The sequence below is a fragment of the Manis javanica genome, chromosome 15 (genome assembly GCF_040802235.1).
Source record: "Manis javanica isolate MJ-LG chromosome 15, MJ_LKY, whole genome shotgun sequence".
Classification (NCBI taxonomy): Eukaryota; Metazoa; Chordata; class Mammalia; order Pholidota; family Manidae; genus Manis; species Manis javanica.
Window position 1 is genome coordinate 37,511,649 of NC_133170.1, and position 21,804 is coordinate 37,533,452.

At 40.8% G+C, this 21,804-nt stretch overlaps 1 protein-coding gene across 1 annotated transcript in view; it reads right to left on the minus strand.

Annotated features, from left to right (window-relative positions):
- The window catches only part of NEK11 (NIMA related kinase 11), a gene marked incomplete at its 5' end in the record, with an annotated part of 387,736 nt that overhangs the window by 185,239 nt on the left and 180,693 nt on the right, over positions 1 to 21,804 (minus strand). The window contains 3 exon segments of the mRNA XM_073222396.1: positions 10,751 to 10,754; positions 15,967 to 16,080; positions 21,629 to 21,722. Coding sequence (XP_073078497.1) covers positions 10,751 to 10,754; positions 15,967 to 16,080; positions 21,629 to 21,722 — 212 coding nt within the window.

Consider the following 21,804-nt stretch of genomic DNA (forward strand, 5'->3'; position numbering starts at 1 on the left):
CACCTTGAGGAGCCAGGTATCTGTCTCAGCCTGCTGTGTTTGAGCTAGCCTGGCTCAGACTATTAAGACCTGCTCACTCATGAACACGGACAAGCCTGGCATGGCCCCTCAGAGTGGAGGGCCATCCCAGAACAATAACAGTACTGGCCCTCTACACAACTTACTTTTCTCTCCCATGTAAAGAAATGATGGAGAATTATATTATTAATTAGGATAATCTAGTTCCAATTAATTTTTATTTTAAAAAATTTCTTTCAAGTTTCAGAAAATTTCTGAAGACACCTTATAATTGTTTACAACATAGAGTAGTCAAAAAATACTATTTTGAACAAGCCACTATATCACTTCTAGGGCATGCCTTTCTTTAAGATACAAATGCCTATCTCCCCAGATTTGCAATAAGAATCAAGTGACTTAACTATGCACATAAAATCATAATTGATGTGCAGCCTTAAGGAATGCAAAATAATACATTCATTTGAAATGAGCATAGACTTTTCCTTATCTCAGAATTTATGCTATGGAAAAGCAGCCTTCTGAAATTTCTTTATATTCTAACTCAAGGAGAAAATAGAAAGAATTCAGAGCAACTTATACACATTCAGGAGGCCACTCACACATAGAACCTCCAAGGTGGATGTCAGAAAAAATCCCTGTGCATCAGAGACACTCCTGATTTCATCACAAACCCATACCAGAGGGTTCCATCAAAGTAACTGTATACATTACCTGAATATTTCCATTGCAAAAATCATAGTTATGCCTACCAAGCTCTTTATTTTAACTTAAGTTTGGCTTAGGCACCAAATGAGACTACAGTGGAAAAGCTAATGTATATTCCTGTCCTTAATTATTGCTTATATGTACAGTTATAATGTACTTGGGGAAAATAGCTGGAAATTTTAGCTGCCAGTTTATGGCTCAGGATGGAGCATCTTTTAAAGAAAGAACTTCTGGACCATTCCCACCAACAGGAGGACATATACATCATAGGGACTTGACTCTGGTTCTGGGAGCTGTCTACAGTCTTGACAAAGGAGGTGATTTTTCCTAGTGCTAACCTAACTGGCCCAGAGAGACATAATTAAGACTATAATTTGACAGGTAGAACAACCTACCTGAGTGATTTTATATTTCTTTTAAGTGCAAAAATTACAGCAAATAAAAGTATTATATTCCAAATCACATCTAATTCATATAGTAAAGGAGCTTATAAACTCCAATCAGAAGGTCTCCTAGGTGGTTAAAAACTGAAATGCTATTCATCACCAATTCAAAGGTTTTATGTAGAATTTGAGAAAATACTGCAACTTTCTTGCCATTGTATTTTGTTAGTAAGAGATTGATATGCACTTTCTGTTCCACATACTATCCTAAGCTCTTTGTGTGCCATCTAATTTATTCCTCATTTAACCTTCCCAAACTGGGTATTATTATTACTATTATTATTATGGTACTATTACTACAGATGAGAAAACTGAGGCTTGGAAATAGCAGTCTTTTTGCCTACATTCACACTGCTGTTAAGTGGCAGAAGTGGGAAAAAGACAGTGCCTCTAAACCTTTTTCAAGTGTGCTAGTGGCTTCCAGGTTAGTAGAATTTGTTGTGATGCATCTGTAGGTAGTCCAGAAGTTTTAGTCACTGTGACTTTGAATATGTTGGAGGTAAGGTTACTCTAAGTTAAACGGTTTCCCCAAATTATTTATCTCAATTATTTATCTGTTGCATCTATGGATAGGTGTCTCTCCGAACTCCGTCCAGGAACATGTTGATTAGCTACGAGGCACGCAGTGAGCTGACAGCCTCCAATGGCAGCATTGAAAACTCTGTTAAGCATTCGAGGTGGTGGGAAAGTAGGGCCCAGCATTTCTGCCCAGTGCAGGGTTCTTCTGTGGGAAGTCTTTGATCCAGAGCACCCCACTGGACTGTGGAAGGCTGTCTTAGAGCCTCTGTCTTCCCACCCCTCCTTCCTTCCTGCTAGCGCAGTCCAGGTCTCAGACCAGATTGCCATCTGAAAACTCTCTGCCTACTCCTGATCCCACACCCATTTTTCTTTCAACAGAAATTATTCTCAACACATCTCTTGTCCTCTAACTCTGTCTTAGTGTCTGCTTCCCAAAGGACCCAGCAGACACAACCACTAAAAACTATTCTCACATAGAGGCCCTACCAAGCCTGTTATTAAAAAATAAAGACTAATACACTAACCACTATTTGCTAACGCTCTGCCATATGTAGATCAACTCCATGGGGGGACTAAGCTAATGCACATGAAGGAGACAAGTGGGCACCTATATGTACAGCAGACTATGCTGCAGGGAACCCCTTGCATTCCCAATAATGTGTATACTCAGCAAATACAGTAAGGAGCCTGGGAGGATTACCTTTTGGTGATGGGACCACTTCAATTAAACTCAATGCTGCTCTATGGTTATTAAAGAAGAAAATATATTTTCATACTATTGGTGGATCACACAAAATATTTATTTTTATTACAGTATCATTGATATACATTCTTATGACAGTTTCATGAGAAAAACAATGTGGTTACTACATTTACCCTATTATCAAGTTCCCACCATACCCCATTGCAGTCACTGTCCATCAGTGTAGTAAGATGCCACAGAGTCGCTACTTGTCTTCTCTGTGCTACACTGTCTTCCCCATTACCTCACATACACCATGTGCACTAATCATGATACCCTACAATTCCCTTCTCCATCCCACCCAACACACCCTCCCCAACCTCTCCCCTTTGGTAACCGCTAGTCCCTTCTTGGAATCTGTGAGTCTGCTGCTGTTTCATTACTTCAGTATTGCTTTGTTGTTATGCTCTACAAATGAGGGAAATCATTTGGTATTTGTCTTTCTCTGTCTGACTTATTACACTGAGCATAAAACCCTCTAGCTCCATCCATGTTGTTGCAAATGGTAGGATTTGTTTCTTATGGCTGAATTGTATTCCATTATATATATGTACCACATCTTCTTTATCCATTCACTAACTGATGGACATTTAAGTTGTTTCCATATCTTGGCTATTGTAAATAGTGCTGCAATAAACATTGGGGTGCATATGTCTTTTTGAATCTGAGAAGTTATTTTCTTTGGTTAAATTCCTAGGAGTGGAATTCCTGGGTCAAATGGTATTTCTGTTTTTACTTTCTGGAGGAACCTCCATATTGCTTTCCACAATGGTTGAACTAGTTTATGTTCCCACCAGCAGTGTAGGAGGGTTCCCCTTTCTTCGCATCATCGCCAGCATTTGTTGTTCCTAGTCTTTTTGATGTTGGCCATCCTAACTGATGTGAGGTGATATCTCATTGTGGTTTTAACTTACATTTCAATTAGTAATGTGGAGCATCTTTTCATGTGCCTGTTGGTCATCTGAATTTCTTCTTCGGAGAAGTGTCTGTTCATATCCTCTGCCCATTTTTAATAGGGTTATTTGCCTTTTGGATGTTGAAGCATATGAGTTCATTATATATTTTGAATGTTAACCCCTTGTTGGATATGCATTTATAAATATATTCTATCATACTGTAGGATGCCTTTTTTGTTCTGCTGGTGGTGACCTTTGCTGTATAGAAGCTTTTTAGCTTGATGTAGTCCCATTTGTTCATTTTTTATTTTGTTTCCCTTGCCCAAGGAGATTTGTTCAGGAAAAAGTTGAACGTGTTTATACTCAAGAGATTTTTGCCTATGTTTTCTTCTAAGAGTTTTATGGTTTCATGACTTACATTCAAGTTTTTGATCCATTTCGAGTTTACTTCTGCATAAGGGGTTAAACAATAATCCAGTTTCATTCTCTTGCATGTAGCTGTCCTGTTTTACCAACACCAGTTGTTGGCGAGGCTGTCATTTACCCATTGTATATCCATGGCTCCTTTATTGTATATTAATTGACTGTATATGCTTGGGTTAATATCTGTTCATTGGTCTATGGGTCTTTTCTTGTGCCAGTACCAAATTGTCTTGATTACTGTAGCTTTATAGTAGAGCTTGAAGTCGAGGAGTGTAATCCCCCCAGCTTTATTCTTCCTTCTCAGGATTGCTTTGGATATTTGGGGTCTTTTGTGGTTCCATATAAATTTTAGAACTATTTGCTCTAGTTCGTTGAGGAATGCTGTCAGTATTTCAATAGGGATTGCATTGAATCTGTACATTGCTTTAGGCAGGATAACCATTTTGAAAATATTAATTTTTCGTATCCATGAGCATGGGGTATATTTCCATTTAATGGTATCTTCTTTAATTTCTCTCATGAGTGTCTTTGTAGTTTTCATATAGGTATAGGGTCTTTCACTTCCTTGGTTAGATTTATTCCTAGATATTTTATTCTTTTTGATGCAATTGGAATGGAATTGTTTTCCTTATTTCTCTTTCCACTAGTTCATCGTTAATGTATAGGAATGCAACAGATGTCTATGTATTAGTTTTGCATCCTGCAACTTTGCTGAATTCAGATATTAGTTCTAGTAGTTTTGGGGTGGATTCTTTAGGGTTTTTTATGTACAATATCATGTCATCTGCAAACAGGGACAGTTTAACTTCTTCCTTGCCAGTGTGGATGCCTTTTATTTCTTTGTTTTGTCTGATTGCCATGCCTCCAGAACTATGTTGAATAAAAGTGGGGAGAGTGGGCATTCTTGTCTTCTTCTCCATATTAAAGGGAAAAGCTTTCAGCTTCTCACTGTTAAGTATGATGTTGGCTGTGGGTTTGTCATATATGGCCTTTATTATATTGAGGTACTTTCCCTCTATATGCATTTTGTTGAGAGAGTTTTTATCATGAATGCATGTTGTTTTGTTGAATGCTTTTTCAGCATCCCTGGAGATGATCATGTGGTTTTTGTCCATCTTTTTGTTGATGTGGTGGATGATGTTGATGGATTTTTCAAATGTTGTACCATTTTTGCATCCCTGGAATAAATCCTACTTGACCATGATGGATGATCTTTTTGATGTATTTTTGAATTCAGTTTGCAGAATATTTTTGCATCTGTGTTCATCAGGGATATTGGTCTGTAATTTTCTTTTTTGTGGTGTCTTTGCCTGGTTTTGGAATTAGAGTGATGCTGAACTCATAGAATGAGTTTGGGAGTATTCCCTCCTCTTATACTTTTTGGAAAAGTTTAAGGAGGATGGGTATTAAGTCTTCACTAAATGTTTGATAAAATTCAGCAATGAAATCATCTGGTCCAAGAATTTTGTTTTTAGTTAGTTTTTTTTATTCCAATTCAATTTCGTTGCTGGTAATTGGTCTACTCAGATTTCTGTTTCTTCCTGGGTTAGCCTTGGAAGGTTGTATTTTGTAGGAAGTTGTCCATTTCTCCTAGGTTATTCAGTTTGTTACCACATAATTTTCATAGTATTCTCTAATAATTCTTTGTATTTCCATAGTGATTTTTTTCTTTCTCATTTCTGATTCTGTTTATGTGTGTAGACTCTCTTTTTTCTTGATAAGTCTGGCTAGGGGTTTATCTATTTTGTTTATTTTCTCGAAGAACCAGCTCCTGCTTTCATTGATTCTTTCTATTGTATTTTTCTTCTCAATTTTATTTATTTCTGCTCTAATCTTTATTATGTCCCTCCTTCTACTGACTTTGGGCCTCATTTGTTTTTCTTTTTCTAGTTTCATTGTGAGTTTAGACTGTTCATATGGGATTGTTCTTCTTTCCTGAGGTAGGCCTTTATTGCAATATACTCCCGTCTTACCATGGCCTTTGCTACATCCCATGGATTTTTTGGTGTTGAATTATTGTTGTAATTTGTCTCCATAAGTTGCTTGATCTGTTTTTATTTGGTTATTGACCCATTGGTTATTTAGGAGCATCTTGTTAAGCCTCCATATGTTTGAGGGCTTTTTTGTTTTCTTTGAGTAATTTATTTCTAGTTTTATACCTTTGTGGTCTGAGAAGCTGGTTGGTACAATTTCAATCTTTTAGAATTTACTGAGACTCTATTTTTGGCCTAGTATATGATCTATTTTTGAAAATGTTCCATGTGCACTTGAGAAGAATGTGTATCCTGTTGCTTTTGGTTGGAGAGTTCTGTAGATGTCCCTTAGGTCCGTCTGTTCTAATGTGTTGTTCAGTGCCTCTCTGTCCTTACTTATTTTCTGTCTGCTTAATCTGTCTTTTGGAGTGAGTGGTGTGCTGACGTCTCCTAAAATGAATGCATTGCATTCTATTTCCCCCTTTAATTCTATTAGTATTTGTTTCACATCCATAGATGCTCCTGTGTTGGGTGCATAGATTATTTATGATGGTTGGACTGACCCCTTTATAATTATGTTATGTCCTTCTTTGTCTCTTGTGACTTTCTTTGCTTTGAAGTCTATTTTGTCTGATAGATGTGCTGCAAGTCCTGCTTTTTTCTCCCTATTAGTTGCATGAAATATCTTTTTTTCCTCCCTTCCATTTTAGTCTGTGGATGTCTTTGGGTTTGAAGTGAGTCTCTTGTAGGCAGCATATAGATGGGTCTTGTTTTTTAACCGTTCAATGACTTTATGTCATTTGATTGGTGCATTCAGACCATTTACATTTTGGGTGATTATCAATAGGAATGTGCTTATTGATATCGCAGGCTTTAGATTTGCAGTTACCAAAGATTCAAGGGTACTTCCCTTACTATCTAACAGTCTAATTTAAATCACTTTGTATGCTATTATGAATACAACGTAAAGGTTCTTTTTTTTTCCTCCTCCATTCTTTATATATTAGGTATCATATTCTGCCCTCTTTATCCCTTGAGTGACTTTGGGGGTGGTTGATTTGATTTTGTATCTACTTAGTAATGAATTGTTCTACTTTCTTTACTGTGTGTTTTATTCCCTCTGATGACAGCTATTTAGCCTTAGGAACACTTCCATCTATAGCAGTCCCTCCAAAATACAATGTAGAGATGGTCTGTGGGAGGTAAATTCTCTCAGCTTTTGCTTATCTTGAAACTGTTTAATCCCTCCTTCAAATTTAAATGATAATTTTGCCGGATAGAGTATTCTTGGTTCAAGGCCCTTCTGCTTCATTGCATTAAATATATGCCACTTCCTTCTGGCCTTTAAGGTTTCTGTTGAGAAGTCTGATGATAGCCTGATGGGTTTTCCTTTGTATGTGGTCTTTTTTCTCTCTCTAGCTGATTTTAATAGTCTGTCCTTATCCTTGATCTTTGCCATTTTAATTATTATATGTTTTGATGTCTTCCTTGGGTTCCTTGTGTTGGGAGATCTGTGCACCTCCATGGCCTGAGAGACTATCTCCTTACCCAGTTTGGGGAAGTTTTCAGCAATTACTTCCTCAAATACACTTTCTATCCCTCTTTTCTCCCTTCTTTTTCTGGTACCCGTATAATGCAAATATTGTTCCATTTGGATTGGTTACACAGTTTTATCAATATTCTTTCATTTCTAGAGATCCTTCCTTCTCTCTGTGCCTCAGCTTCTTTGTATTCCTCTTTTATAATTTCTATTTCATTTACCATCTCCTCTACTACATCTAATCTGCTTTTAAATCCCTCCATTGTATGTTTCATTTCAGATATAGAATTTCTCAGTGATTGAATCTCCACCCTTAATTCATCCCTGATTTCTTGAATATTTTTCTGTTCCTCTATGAGCATGTTTATGATTTTTATTTTGAACTCTCTTTCAGGAAGATTGATGACTTGAGTTTCACTTTTTACTTTTTCTGGTGTCTGTTGGAATTTGGTTTGAACCAGGTTCCTCTGACATTTCATATTTGTACGTGACACCCTTTAGTGCCCAGAAGCTCTACTCTCTGGGGCTGCTCAGCCCCTGGAGCAATGTCGGGGGTTGCAGGGGAGCAAGGCTGGCACTTGGTGGGAGGAGGGAGCTGTTTCCTGTTTCTTGGCTGCTGTTCCTATTTCCACTGTCAGAACCAGTAGACCGAGCACACAGGTGTAAGCCTCTGTGCTTTTCTTTGTAGCTGCTGTAGGCGGGGCCTCCCTCTGGCTGGCCTCACAGTAGCGCAGAAACTACCAGTTTTTGAGCTGGTGCCGGCAGGCCAGGAGGAAGGTGCAGCAGGGTGCATATCACGGTGGATAGCCTCAGAGCTGAGTAGCCATCCAGGTGGATTGAGGACCTGAAGCTCTTGAAAGTTCCCAACCTGCTGTGCAGTGTGCCCAGACAATTTTGTCCACTTATCCTTTCTCCTGAGTAGCTCTCTTGCTGTTAGGAAGTCTCTCAGATTGCCCTCCTTTCTTTTGTCCCAGAGCAGCCAGATGTGGATCCCTGTTTTCCACAAACAGCTGGAATCTCAGTCTCTCCAAGTATTCTGCCTGTCTAAGCTTTCCAACCCCACTAATCACCAGAGCACCATGCAAAGTAGGTTCGTGTTCCCAAAGCAGATCTCCAGGGCTGGGTGTTCAGTAGTCCTAGGCTTCCACCACCTTCTTGCTCTGTTTCTCTTCCGCAGGTGAGCTGGGGTTGGGGAAGGGCTTGGGTCCCGCCGGATAATGGCTTTGGTACATTACCCTGCTCTGTGACGTTTGTTCTTTTCTCCAGGTGTATGCAGGCTGGTACAGCCTTCTTTCCTGTTGCTCTTTCAGGATTAATTGTATTAACTATATTTTCGTATTATATGTTTTGGAAGGAGTCCTCTGTCTCACCTCACATGCCTCCATCCTTAATCCTCTTCAAGAAGACAGATCCAAAATATTTAAATATAATGGTGTTCTTAAAGGAAAAAGCAATGGCTAGGGGTACTCAAGAAGCATGCATGTCAGACTTCTATTGTCATGCCTCTGTAACCATTCCTTTATTTTCATCTTTCCAGTATCCATCTGGTAAAATTAGATCACCATCTCCTTTAGGAAGAAAGAAAACAAATTATTGGTGAACACTAACACCCACAAATTAGCCTCTTCTCATAACTTGTTATTCTATTGTTTCCCAAACTGAATTAATCTTTGCAAGAGATGTATGATGTTTATGACAATTTCCCCCAGAATTCATTCATTTATTCAACAACATTTACCCAGCATCAGCTCAGAGCCAGTCACTATGTCAGCAGGTGGGAATAAAATGAACAGCGCAGGTGTGGCACATACTCTCACAAAGCTTATAGGGTAACTCAGTGTTTCTTAAACTTTTAATGTGCATATCTTATCACCAGGATTTTGCATCTCCTAATCCAGTAAGTCTAGGTGGGCCTACGATTCTGCATTTCTAACAAGTTCTTAGCATACTAGTGATGCCAGTCCTCAGGCCATGCTTTGAGTAACAAGGGCCTGGCTTGTGGGCTCTCAGCTCCTACGCTGGGGCACAGTCCTACACTGTAAGTGCTTCTCCAGGGTGCTATTGGCTCTGGGTCAGTGAATATTGTCAATACAGTGAGAAACAGATACTTTTACCATGATGCCTTTTGGGTGAGATTTTGACCTGAGAAATTTTTGGAGTATGATTTACTGAGAGTAAAAAGTAAGAGGTGAGGTAGGAAATGATATCAAGATGGCTCCAATGAACAGCAGCGAGTGAGCATATGGCCTGTGAACATGCTGGCACAGTCACGGCGCTGATCCACTCTCAACATCTATGACACAGAGCTGATGGGGCCAGGGAAACATTTTTTTTGATTTCCAAAACCTGTTTTTCTTAACCAGTAGTCACTCTCTAGCCCTCTGGGGTACACCAGTAAAATTTCTCATCTAGGGCTCTATGAACACACAAAGGTTACTCTTGTTCAAAATGTGTAATCTCACAAATAAGAGGAGGTCAAATACATAACTAAAGACCATATATTCATAAGCAACTGCTTATTCAAATTTTCAAGTGATTATACCTTAAAATAGGGCTGTGAGGAGGTAGAGGGCAGAGGGAGGGAGTTCATTTAATTCTAAGCTATATGAAGCAGGAAAACAGGCCATGTGGAATTAAGCCGGAGGGAGGAGTTGGGTTTATTAATTTTTCTTAGATTGATCAAGGTCAGTTATGAAGCTGGATATTTAGAGTTACATTCCACACTCATAAAAAAGTGTTCTTACCTGTGGACACCAGTGCACAGAATAGCAAGATGAATCTACAAAGAGCCTATTGTGCAAGCTCAGAGACAAGTCTAACCAGTGAGATGAAAATGCTGACAATGTCGCAAACATGATTTGAGCATCAAAGGTGGAGAAACTGACAGTTTTAGAATAAGTCTGACTCATTATACTGCACATACGTAGGCATACTATGAGATGTGATGATCATTTTGGATCTTTCTGTAGGTTTCCTATTTTTCTATTTTGAAATTTTTTTAGAAGGGAAGTCAATGGAAAGTGCCATTAGTTGTGAATTTTTATAAGAGATATTAGATACTGCTATCATAGTTTCCTACCACAAAGATTGTTTGTTTCTGGGAGATGTGCTGTTTCACTTCAGAGAACGCAAGACTTTGACAAGTGAATTTAGGATGTGGCTGGTACTGACATGGTCCTGTCCACCATAAAACAGAACAGAAAATCCCTTTATAAAGATCAGAGGATACAAATTTAAATGCCTATCACAAATACCTAAAGTCTGGCCTAGCCACCAAAGTAAAATATTTCAATCTCTTCAGCAAAAAGTTAGTATATGAAGCAAAGATGGTTATTTAACTGGAAGCAGACACAATCCAATACAGCTGTATTAGTTTCCTACAGCAGCTTAGTTTCTTTGGACATCATAAAAGCGTTCTCTAAGTGGTAGGGGCATCAACCCTGAACACAGCTTGCATGCACAGAAAATAATTTCATCAACTAAAGGAAAACCATACTATGGTATGTCCAAAATGCTGTCTGAATACATATTATACAAGGGTTTAGTCTATTATATTTTGTATTCTATCCTACCTTAAAGCCATGATTGATGTTTATTTAATTTTTTGCTTAACTGATTTATTTACAAACATGAGCCATAATAGGTCAAGCAAGGAGACTTAAGAAAGCTCTCTGCCCTACCAGCAAGGTCCTTAGTTTAAAAACCACTGTATAATTTATATTTAGCTAAGAGATGGGCCATGGCATCACAAACAGCCTTCCCAGGTGAGAAACTCATTTTGAGAAGTCTGTGTGTACTGATCTTCTTTATGAATAACTGATGGTCTTGGAAACTGATTTTACTCTTATTTCTACTCTGCCTGCTTAGGACATTAGCTAAGTGGCTGGTTGGGCACTTGTTATTCTGCATCCACTTTAATTTTTCAAATTGAATAAAATCTCTTAAATTTCAACTAGAGTTACCTACCCAGTTTGTCATATGGAAGGAATATTCAAATTATTAAATATGCCTCAGGGTGGAATATCAGCATGTCTTCACTCAGTGAAATAATCCTCTAGATAGTAGAGTGGATACAAGAGCCTTTATTTCTGGGATTAAACATGAGAGTCAGGTGGAAATATTTTCATGCAACACAAATGTATTTCAGTGTAATATGTGACCTATATGAAATACAACCACCATCAATTCATTGTTTATAAATCAAGTCTTTAAGACATCCACATCTATCTGGACAAGAATAGAATCACAGATTCTTAGTATCAGGTGAAATATTAAAAGTAATAGGTTTCACATTCCTACAAACTTTCTGTTTAGACAACTTCAGTGACAAGAAACTTAATATGTTATAATGAAGCCCATACCATTTCTGGCAGATTTAACCTATCCTATATATATGCAACCTCATATGCAACCTATGGTATGGATGCTGGGATCACAGTACTGTTCACTGTGAAAGTGAGGGGCACCTGAGAATAGGGCAGTGACCTTGGCACTTGGTTGTCTTTTTGGAGTTAACTAGCCAGGCAGCCCCAACAGCTTCTCTATTTTGGGCTGGATTTTGGAGTCCCAGCTATTTTTGTTCTGTTTTGCTCGGGCTGCCACAGAGGGCAGACCTACTGGTATGGGCTCCCTGCTGCACCAGTGCGGTCCCTCCAGCTGCAAAGACTGAAGAGAAGGTCTAAACTAGTCCCTTGTGTTTGATTAGCCAACTTTCCTCCTGAGAGAAGTCCTCAATCTCTGTTAACACTCTTTGAGAAAGATACATTGTTCAGTTGACATTGGAAGAATACCCCATGGCTGTTTTCTGAACTAAGGACTTTGGGTGCTAAGCAGTATCCAGAAATTCCCCCATTTGTTTCCTGCCTCTGCAACTTCACCCAAATCTCTCTCACCTAGTCATTGGCTGAAACATAGACTGATGGGCACTGCTCATGTTTCCCCTTTCACTCTCTTTTCTGGATATCTTGTCAATGTTTTTTTATTTATTGGTTTTAATGAGGTATAAATTACAGGTAATAAGATGAACTCATTTAGAGAATAGAGTTCAATGAGTTGTGACAGATACATACATCTCAGTAATCTTCACCACAATCAAGACATAGAACTTTTCCATCACCACAAAAGGCTCCCTATGCCCTTCTGGAGTCAATTCCCAACACCATGACCCACAGGCAACTACTGGCCTCACTTCTATCCCTACAGGGAAGCACTTCTCGTGCTAGAACTGCATAAAAATGGATCACTCAATAGGAACTCTTGCTTGTGGCTTCTTTCACTCAGCATGTTTTTGATACTCATCCACATTATTTTGTGTATTGCTAGTTTGCTCTTTTTCATTGCCAGGTAGTATTACATGCCATGAATAAACTACAGGTTTGTTTATCCATTCACCTGTTGATTGACAGTTGATTTCTAATTTTGGTACTATGAATAAAACTGCTAAGAACATTTATATACAGATCTCATAGACTTGCTTTCATTTCTCTTAGGTAACTATCTACAAGTAGAACTGAAGAGTCAGTAAACATTTTCTTTTTAAATTAAAACAATAAATATATATATCATTGTCTAACAGTGTTCAAATCACGTTACCTGCACTTGGACATTTAAAGGGAAGATATGACACCATAAGCCATAGTGCAGCCTACAACTGAAAAGGGCATGTGGACTTCCTACGGGCAAAAAAGTACACCCCCTCGAGGTCAGAGCTTTCTCTGAATACAGGAAGTGGCTGACAGTGACGACTGGGCAGCTGTGGGCAGGCAGCCAAGGCCTACACCAAGGCAGATTTTGCATGTGAAGAGCTGGATTGAGAGCCATGCTCAAGTCTCAGGCTATTCCAACTTTGCAAGAAACACTCTTCTGAAACTCAGCCACCCGGCAAAAATGAGTGTGCAAGAAATCATTAGTGTTACATATAAGGGGTTAACTATAGCAATTTCTTTAACGTTCCAGTTGTGCTCTCATTTGATTAGAAGGCTATCCATGACCTTGGCTAAATTAAAGTCACTGTAGTCCATTAAATGCGTATCAAATATAAATAATGTCCTACCCTGTCTTCTTTCTCTGCAACTAACTCCTCACATCCCAGAGGGAATTATTCAATTCAACATCAAAGACTGATTAAACATTCGGAGTAGGAGCTTAAAAAGGATGACTGTGTAATTTTATTTTACATATACATGCTAGATAAAAAATAAACACAAGTTTTCTCTTTTCTTCTTTTACTGAATGTTTAGAGTCAAATCTTTGAAAAGGCAAAAATGGGAAAAATAATTACTTCAGAGTTCATCAACAAACTAAAGCCTCATGTCTCAAAAGTTCATGACTAAGGTATGTGATCACTAATTATCTTGTAGTTGCCCATCATTCTAATTAATTATCAACCTTAAGGTTCTATTTTCATAGTTCTAAGACTGTCTTTTTAAATCGGTATTTAAGAAAGAATAGAATTTAGAAAATACGAATTTACAGAGAGAAAAATAAGGAAAATGCTTCAAGTATTCTATAAGGCATTTGGCCCAACCAATGAGTGTTTTTAGACCTTATAGCTTCTGATGGAGATCTAAGTAGTGTTCCCTTATTGCAGGAGCAAGGTGGTCAAAGCAGTGGATTTGCCCATTTCCAGTTCATCTGGTAATCAATACGTGGCCTACTGTACTGGAACTCTGTGACACAAGAAAAGGGGAGATGTAAGGAGGGTGCCAGCTTGAGCCTCCTGGTAGCGCTAGAACCAGTGATCAGGGCCAGTGCAGGAATAACTTGGCTACTACAGTTCATAAACATTAGCATAAAGATAAAGACTCTCTGCCTTTTGAAAGTCTGATTCACTTGATATGTTTGTCTGCCTCTGGCATATCTATTGCTCTTACACATCACCTCCAAATATATACACCTTGGGGTAAATGACTGCACTAGAAGGGAGGGGTTTTCAAGTCTTCGAGCAAATCACTTAATGTCTAGTTTCTCATCTGTGAAATGAGTAGTAAGTGCTTTTTCTACTTGAAACTTGGAGGCTGGGTGGGCCCAGACCTCCTGATCCTCAGCCGCCTGCAAAGTAGGCTGTCCTGGGCCTCCTTTTTGTATACAGCAATGGCTCTGCCCTCCAGAAAGCACAAGCCATGCACAGTAGGTGCTGCTCAGTGGTCTAACTCTCAGTTTTATATCCTTGGGCCCATGAGATATTTCCATGCTTCCGAACATTACCTTTGGAAAATAGTAATAATAGATTAAAGAAATACCTGAAAAAGGTCTAAGATGTAAATCCATCTGATAGATGTATTTGTCAGTAACACCTGTTACCAGATGGCTTCCACAACACCATTTTAAAAGTTGGGAAACACCAACCTAAAAGAGTCAGGTGCTAGTCTCCACTCAGCTGGAGGAGGCAGTGCAGCCCTAACGGCTCTATCAGGTAGATGTCAGATGCAAATTTGGGCTGAGATGACCAGCCAACCCAAGTTTCACTATCTTCATTCTTAGTTTGTAAAGAGAACACAACTACTGGCAAAGAGAGCTGGTATACCATGTGCAACCGTGCATATCTACCTTGAAGACTTCCCTCTACAAGGAGTGTCACAAGCCGAGGGCCCTGACTGCTCTGTTGTGAAGCCCACCCCTGCATTCTCTCGCAGCTGTGGTGTCTCCCTGTGGGCCATCGTAGGACTGCAGCATGGAAGCTAAGGCAGGCCTCTGACGGCGGGCTCTGCTTAAGGGCTTCCTGGTATCTTGGCTGCTGTCTGCCTAGCAGGCAGTCAGATCCATTGAAATCCCTTCTTTTTACTTGGAATAAGACTTGAGTCATGCTCTGATAGTTCTTTAAGCCTTTTCCAGTTTCTTGCCTAATTCCTTTCATATAGACATTTCTCCTCATCCCTCGCACTTTTAGTCTCATCTTGACATCTGTTTCTTAGAGGTCTAGACCTACACACCATCCACTCATTTATTCATTCACTTATTCATTCACTCAAGAAATACTTACTGAGTGCCTATAATATCCCTGACACTATGTCTTAGGCACTGGGGAAGATAGTAGAGGACTGAGAAGGTCCCTAGTTCGTGCCCCTGCCCCGCCCATAGTCATAAACTGCCTCCACCTCTTCGCCCCCTCCTATGCTCCTGGTACTGAGCTAAGAGCATGCCACATGCCTAGTGTCTTTTGCTTTTGACAACTTTTATAGGAGGTAATGTTCTGGTCTTGTGGATAAACAAACCAAGGCCTAGAAACATTAAGTTGTCAGGGGCTTTTTTACTCCAAAACTCCTGTTTTTAACTATTAGGATATGATGTATCTCTCCCATTTGGGTGACAGCTCTGAGCCTTTTTGTAGCAATGACTACACATCCATACAGCAGATTTTCTAAAGCCTGACTTCATTACTTCACTTTAATTTCTGAGGGCCGGGAAATCACTCACAGAAGAGGGACATAGTACTTCAGAGCATCATACTCCTACGCTGTTTCAAAGCCAGGTAATGATGATGCTATTTTATGCATAAGAGGGTGCTTACCTGGTACGAGCTTCCAACTCATGTTCACTATTGCAAAGAAGAAAGGAGAGGCGAGACAAACCCCTTGGCTTCTCCACCTTTCATCCTGGTCACCGCTCGGCTCTGGATAACTGACAGATAGTCACATATGTTCCAAGGCTTCCCTCAGCCAGATGTCAGCTGAGAGCACCTTTGTGAACGCTGACACAGACTCATAACATGATCTCCAAGGTCAGCCATGGTGTCCTCTACACTTGATTCAAGCATGCCAAGGTCCAGGGAAGAAATGTGCTGAGACTCAGGCAGGTTCTTTGAAGTCAGGTCATCAAATTCCTTGTGGAATGTAATTAACAGTTCATCAAGTGATAGAAAGAAATAGCATTACTACAAATGAAACAATATTCTTGTTTAGAAGACTATTTGGAAACAGAAGCCTACCTAATCCTCTCCTTTAAGCATGACATTTTCAATCAAGAAGGCATGGGATAAGAGGAACAGCATCGAGTCAACTCGACAGGTAGCCTGGGCAAAGCATCTCACCTCGCCTGGCCTCAGCTTCAGGATCACGACAAGGGTGAGGGAGGCGGGATGCCCAGAGCGCACACTGAAGGAGGCATGTGCTTTCAGCCCATCAAGAGCAGGAGCAATTGGCAGCTGAGAGCAAACACCTCCCTCAGTCCTGCACCCAGGGTACCACACTGCCCTCAACCTCCTCATCCCAAGATCATAGGTGTTGGCTTGGATGACTTCCAAATTCCCTTCTAGATTTAAAAGTTCTGTGACTCTATGAATCCTAATTTCCTAAAAGAAACAGATCTAAGAGCCACATGAATGAATTCACCCTTCAAAATAAATAAAATTATCAATAGGTATTTCAATAAATCATTTTGCCTCTTTTCCAGTTGTGTGTATAGATGCAATCTAGAGCTAATGTTGAGTTGACTTGTCTTCCTGGATAAATGACTTTCATGGAGAACGACTGCAAGAGTGCCTTCTTACTGAGACAGAAAAGAAAGTTCAAACTAACCTTAAATGAGTAAGTAAAACAAAGCGTGTCACAGTGTGGTATGGCATTTGTGAAAATACAGTTGTAAAATATTCTTAAGGAGCTGTTTTTTTGTACTATATAATTGTTGCAGGAGGTGAAATTGGTTCCCAACTTCAAAGGATCACTGATAGCACACAGAGAACTTTAATAACGAAGAATACTCTATGAAATATGTTGTCACGTGTGCTTCAGAAATTATTTGAAGTACTGGGACTCTCATTTAACTCTGATTCGCTGTGGTTCTCTTTGAAGAGAACAGACAGAATTGCTATAGATGGTTCTCTTAGAGAAAGACTCGATCTGGTCTCTGATCCCCGTTACTGTTCCATGTATGCAGCTCTGAGCTGCTGTGCACCTTCCACAGAACCCAATTATAGCACCACCACAACTGGACATGCCACAGGATAAAACAAAGACCAGGCTTATCATGTGTATTATGGGATCTAGCTGTTTTTAAGCTACCACCCTTCAGAGAAACGGTGCCTAACATGATCCCACATTCAACTATCAAGATTCAACTACATGGCTCCAAGATTTCAAAGCCACATTCAGCCAAGCAGAAAATGCCTGCCAAGATAAAAGACCTGAAAAACAAAGCAAGCTGCCCTCCTAACTGCGGCTGGGCATGTTTGCATATTTATACACAGTGAAGAGGTGAAACAGCCAACCCACTCTTTCCCCGGAACTGATTCAATCTGCCACAACAGCTTTTGAGATGAAAAGTGGGTTGCTTTGGCTGGCAAGAGAGAAGGAAAAAGGAGTAGTAAACAGAGCCCCAGTGAAATGAGGAAGAAATGAAACCCCAGACCGCTGTATGTGGACAAGGACAGGGGCACCTCCCTCTTCCTCTCCTTTATCATGTTTTTCTTTAGCCTCTGTGTCAGATTCATCTGATTCCTTTCTTGCACTTGGTTTCATCTTTCCCAGCTCAATGATGCCTCTCCTTGAGGCATTTAACCCTTCCAAACTCTGCGAAGTATTCAGCTGCCCAGCTGCTCTCTCCTTTGGGCTCTAAATATCACCAAGCCTGCCTGGCCTTCGAGCTCGGACATGATCAGACTTGCCTCTTCTCTGCCCGGCCTCCCCTCCTCATCCTCCTCCTGGCCTGAACCAGGAAGCCTCCCCTCAGGTGGCTCTTCCTTCTCTTCCATTCCAATTAAATGCTTTTCTTCCTAAAAAGGGTGTAAGGAGGTCTGCTCATCAGTGGCTCTTCCCGTTCTCCCTTCAGATGACGGTAAACTGCTGCTTTCAAGAGCCCTAGCATCTGTCTGTTATTAATCAGAGTGAGATTCTCTGGACCAGCAGCATTGGTAGCACCAGGGAGCTTGTTAGAACTGCAGCATCCCAGGCCTCCCCCCAAACCAGCCACATCAGAACCTGCATTTTAACAAGACCAACAGGTGATCTGGATGTATTTTGAAGTTTGAGAAGTGTTAGGCAGGAAAGTAGATATGAGCGAGGTGGAAAGAGAAAAAGGCCAGAAAGTCCACTAAAAAGAACCAAACTTAATCAATTAAAGCTCAAAAAGCCAGGAGCAACTTGGCCCCTGCAATGTTTGAATATTCCCCATGTCTCTACTGGGTTAATCAGGCAGGCCCGGCCGTAAACAACATAGTAAAAGGCAGAAAGGATTCCATCTTAAAGATTGTATTTTAATACCCAGGAAGTTGAAAATGTAAGATTCTTAACTTACTCTTTAGCAAACAGACAATAACTCAGCCCACCTTGGGGGCTGGGCAGGCAGCCTGTGTGATCTGCTCCCAGACCAAGATGCCAGCATCCCAGGGAGAAATCAGAGCAGGAACTTCCTTGTGTTAATTCTAAGTATTCAAAGACCACTTAACAAGTCTGCACCCCCAGCCCTTGGTCACACTCCTAAGGAATCCTTAAAAGGGGGAACCCCAGCCTTTTGGGGCACTCCTCTCTCTGATGTCATCTGCACTTTCTAAGTACATAATCTTTTAACTTTAAACTCCCTCTTTTCAACCTTTCAGGGGGCACTCTCTCTCTGAGGTCACCCACACTTTCTAAGTGTGTAGCCTTTTAATCTTAAACTTTCTCCAACCTTTCAGGGGACCTCTCCTTGCTGAGGTGGCCATACGTTTTCTCTCTTTAAGCAACTTTAAATAAAACTTACTCTGCTTCACTACTATGTCTCTGCCCTTCAATTCTTTTTTGCAGCGGGGACAAGGACCAAGGAAAATACACAATGCTCACCCAACAGAAGCATTGCTATAAGCCTTAAGAATTTGGAAAGGGGCCAGTCCATTGTGCACCATGAGGTCAAAGAAGGTTTTCCTGAAGAGGAAGTGACATTTGAAAGAGAAGTAGATGCTAACAAAAGAGGGAAAGGGCTGATGTAATGGCATGAAACAGGGCAGGAAACCTGGGGGTGGGGGTGGGGTGGGGGTGCTGAGCAGTCCTGCTGCAGGACTGAACCAGCTAGACAAGGACCTTACCTGCAAGGGCCAAGTGTCTGCCTGGAGCATTCCTTACTCCCATCTTTGCGATTTTTCTTCTAAGAATGAACCAACATCTCTGGCCAAAACAGCATCAAGTACTTCCCATCCTGATTCCTCGGCTCCTTGCTGATGGAAAGGGATGGAATTGGAAAGAACTAGGCAGACACTGTGGAAGTGATGAGTTGGGACTTGATAAAATCGTTGTGAAATCCTCACTGCCTTCTCTTAGCTGGGCCAAGACCTGAACTCTCGGGCTCCTGTGTTCCGTGGAGTAACACAGCCAACAGACTCTCCCAGGGGTCTGCCTGTTGCAAGGCCTCCTTGCGCATCACTCCAGGGCCCCCCAAGGACCCTGGTTTATCAGAGGGATGGGACCTCATATAGTGCAGTTGTTTAACACTGATAATAATATCAGAAATTAAAAGAGAACACAAAAAGATTTGTTTTAAAGGGTCAGTGAAGAAAAGCAAAAAGCTAAATTATCAGACACTAAAATGTAAGGTCATACTTGAAACTACATTTTTATTTGCCATATGTTAACATCAAGAATACAGAGAGTTATTTAGGTTTCATAAAAGAAAATATTATCATGCTCTGTACTTCTCAATTTCCAATCTGTGGGGGTGAAGTTCCTTAGAAGCAGGAGTCCCTAAGCATTCCAGAAAAAAAGTCCTGGTTTCTATCAGTGATTAAACAAGTAGTTTAACCCAGATTTCTTATCATTAGGCCAGATTCCTTGCGAGGGTTTGGCAATATGCAGCTCTCAGGCCTGTGGGGAAGAAAGCCAACAGACGTAGGGAAGATGGACGCCTCCACAAGTTACCCCTTCAGGACCTGGAAGGCATCTGAGGAGCTGAAGAATGGCACCCAGTACTCAGAAGGGGCTTGGGTCCTTCCATGAGCAGGCATAAAGACCCTAAGGAGGGGCCCAATGCTGACCCCACGCCCTTTCAGCCAGCACCTCTCTGTTCCCCGGGTCCCATGAGCAGGAAGGAGCCCATCTCCCACGTCTCTGGGAATTGCAGCAGATCCCACAGCTGGCCTCAATTACCAGAGTAGGAGACAGATGGAGAGGGCAGGGGGGATTGAGCACATACCCTCACACTGTTTGCTAAAGGACACAACAGAAGGAGAGGGACTCTTTAAGGTTAGAGAAGGCTGGGCCCCATTTGGCTCAGCTTCAGGTTTCCAGAACTCTAAGGCACTTGCAACCACTAAATGACTGACAAAGGTGGATCACCTCTCAGAGGGAGGCAGACAAAATGAGAGTTCCTATGCTCTGCCTGGCTGAGACTGAGCTCTGCTGGGGGCTTCCACACACTCCAGGGTCTGGAACTCTCTGACCACCATGCTAGAGCAGAACGAGCCCACAGACTTCAGGGATCGCCCCCATGCCCTCAGTGGCCTTGGGGCCGCCTGCCGATGGAAGGAAACCCCGCACATGCAGGGATCTCCAGTGAACAAACCACCAGAGTTCGAGACAATACAGTTCTCCAGAAAAACGACTGTTCCCGAGCTTTTTTTTACCAGAAAGCTAGGAGGCTGGTGTTGTCTGTTGTCCAAACACAACACTGAAGAAACACTTAAGCATCCAGGACCCAGGAAGATACTTTTAACCTTTAGAGACCTGCCCAAACCACAAAATGAAACTCCCATGGGAAAGGTGCCCTCCCTGCACTGGAGGTGGAGGCACCTGGGGCAGAAAATTCAGGGCCAGAGAACCAACCCTACATACAGACCCTGTTAACTTTCTTACTGATTTACTACCCCATCCCACATGCTGTTTAGAATTCCTTACTAACTGAAGTTCCCAAACCTAAGTTTTCTTTGTCCTGTCAATTCCTCACAGATTGTCTCCATCTAAAATATATAAAAACTAACAGCCTTGGAATTTCCTTGGGTCTCAGTTTCATTACTGGGGCTCTATGTGCACATAATTAAACTTTGGTTTTTTTCTTTTGTTAATCAGTTTGTCTCATGTCAATTGGATTCTCAGACGAGCTTGAAGGATGAAGAAAATTTTTCTTCCCCAAAAATATACACACATTTGTTCTGCAAAGTCATGATCTTAAGTCATCCATTGTATACTCAGTGCTGATTAAGTTATCTTGTACACAGTAGGCACTCAATATTTGCTGGATGAATCAACGGATGTGCCTCTAAGTATAGCAGCTTTGAATTAGCATAGTCACTGACTATTGGCCTTCATTCTAAAATGAACCTCAGTGAATCCTTCTTGGAAATGGGCAAAGTTGGTTTGAATGCTTTAATTTCTACCTTTTCCCATTTCCTACCCAATGGGCCACATGACTATGAAGAATCTGAAGCAAAAAAGATTTTTACATAAAATTTAAAATAAGAGAGTACTTGCATGGAGTACACCAACAGTTAGCTGCTGAAAGTTTCAAGACCTCAGCTCCTGCATTCGTTTGTTATTTTCTTCATATTTTTCTTCCACAAGCTTTCTGCAAATTTAAAATGAATGTGTAAAAATAGCTTCAATATTCTTAAACCACATCTTTACTATAAAGGTAGGCGTGATCCCTG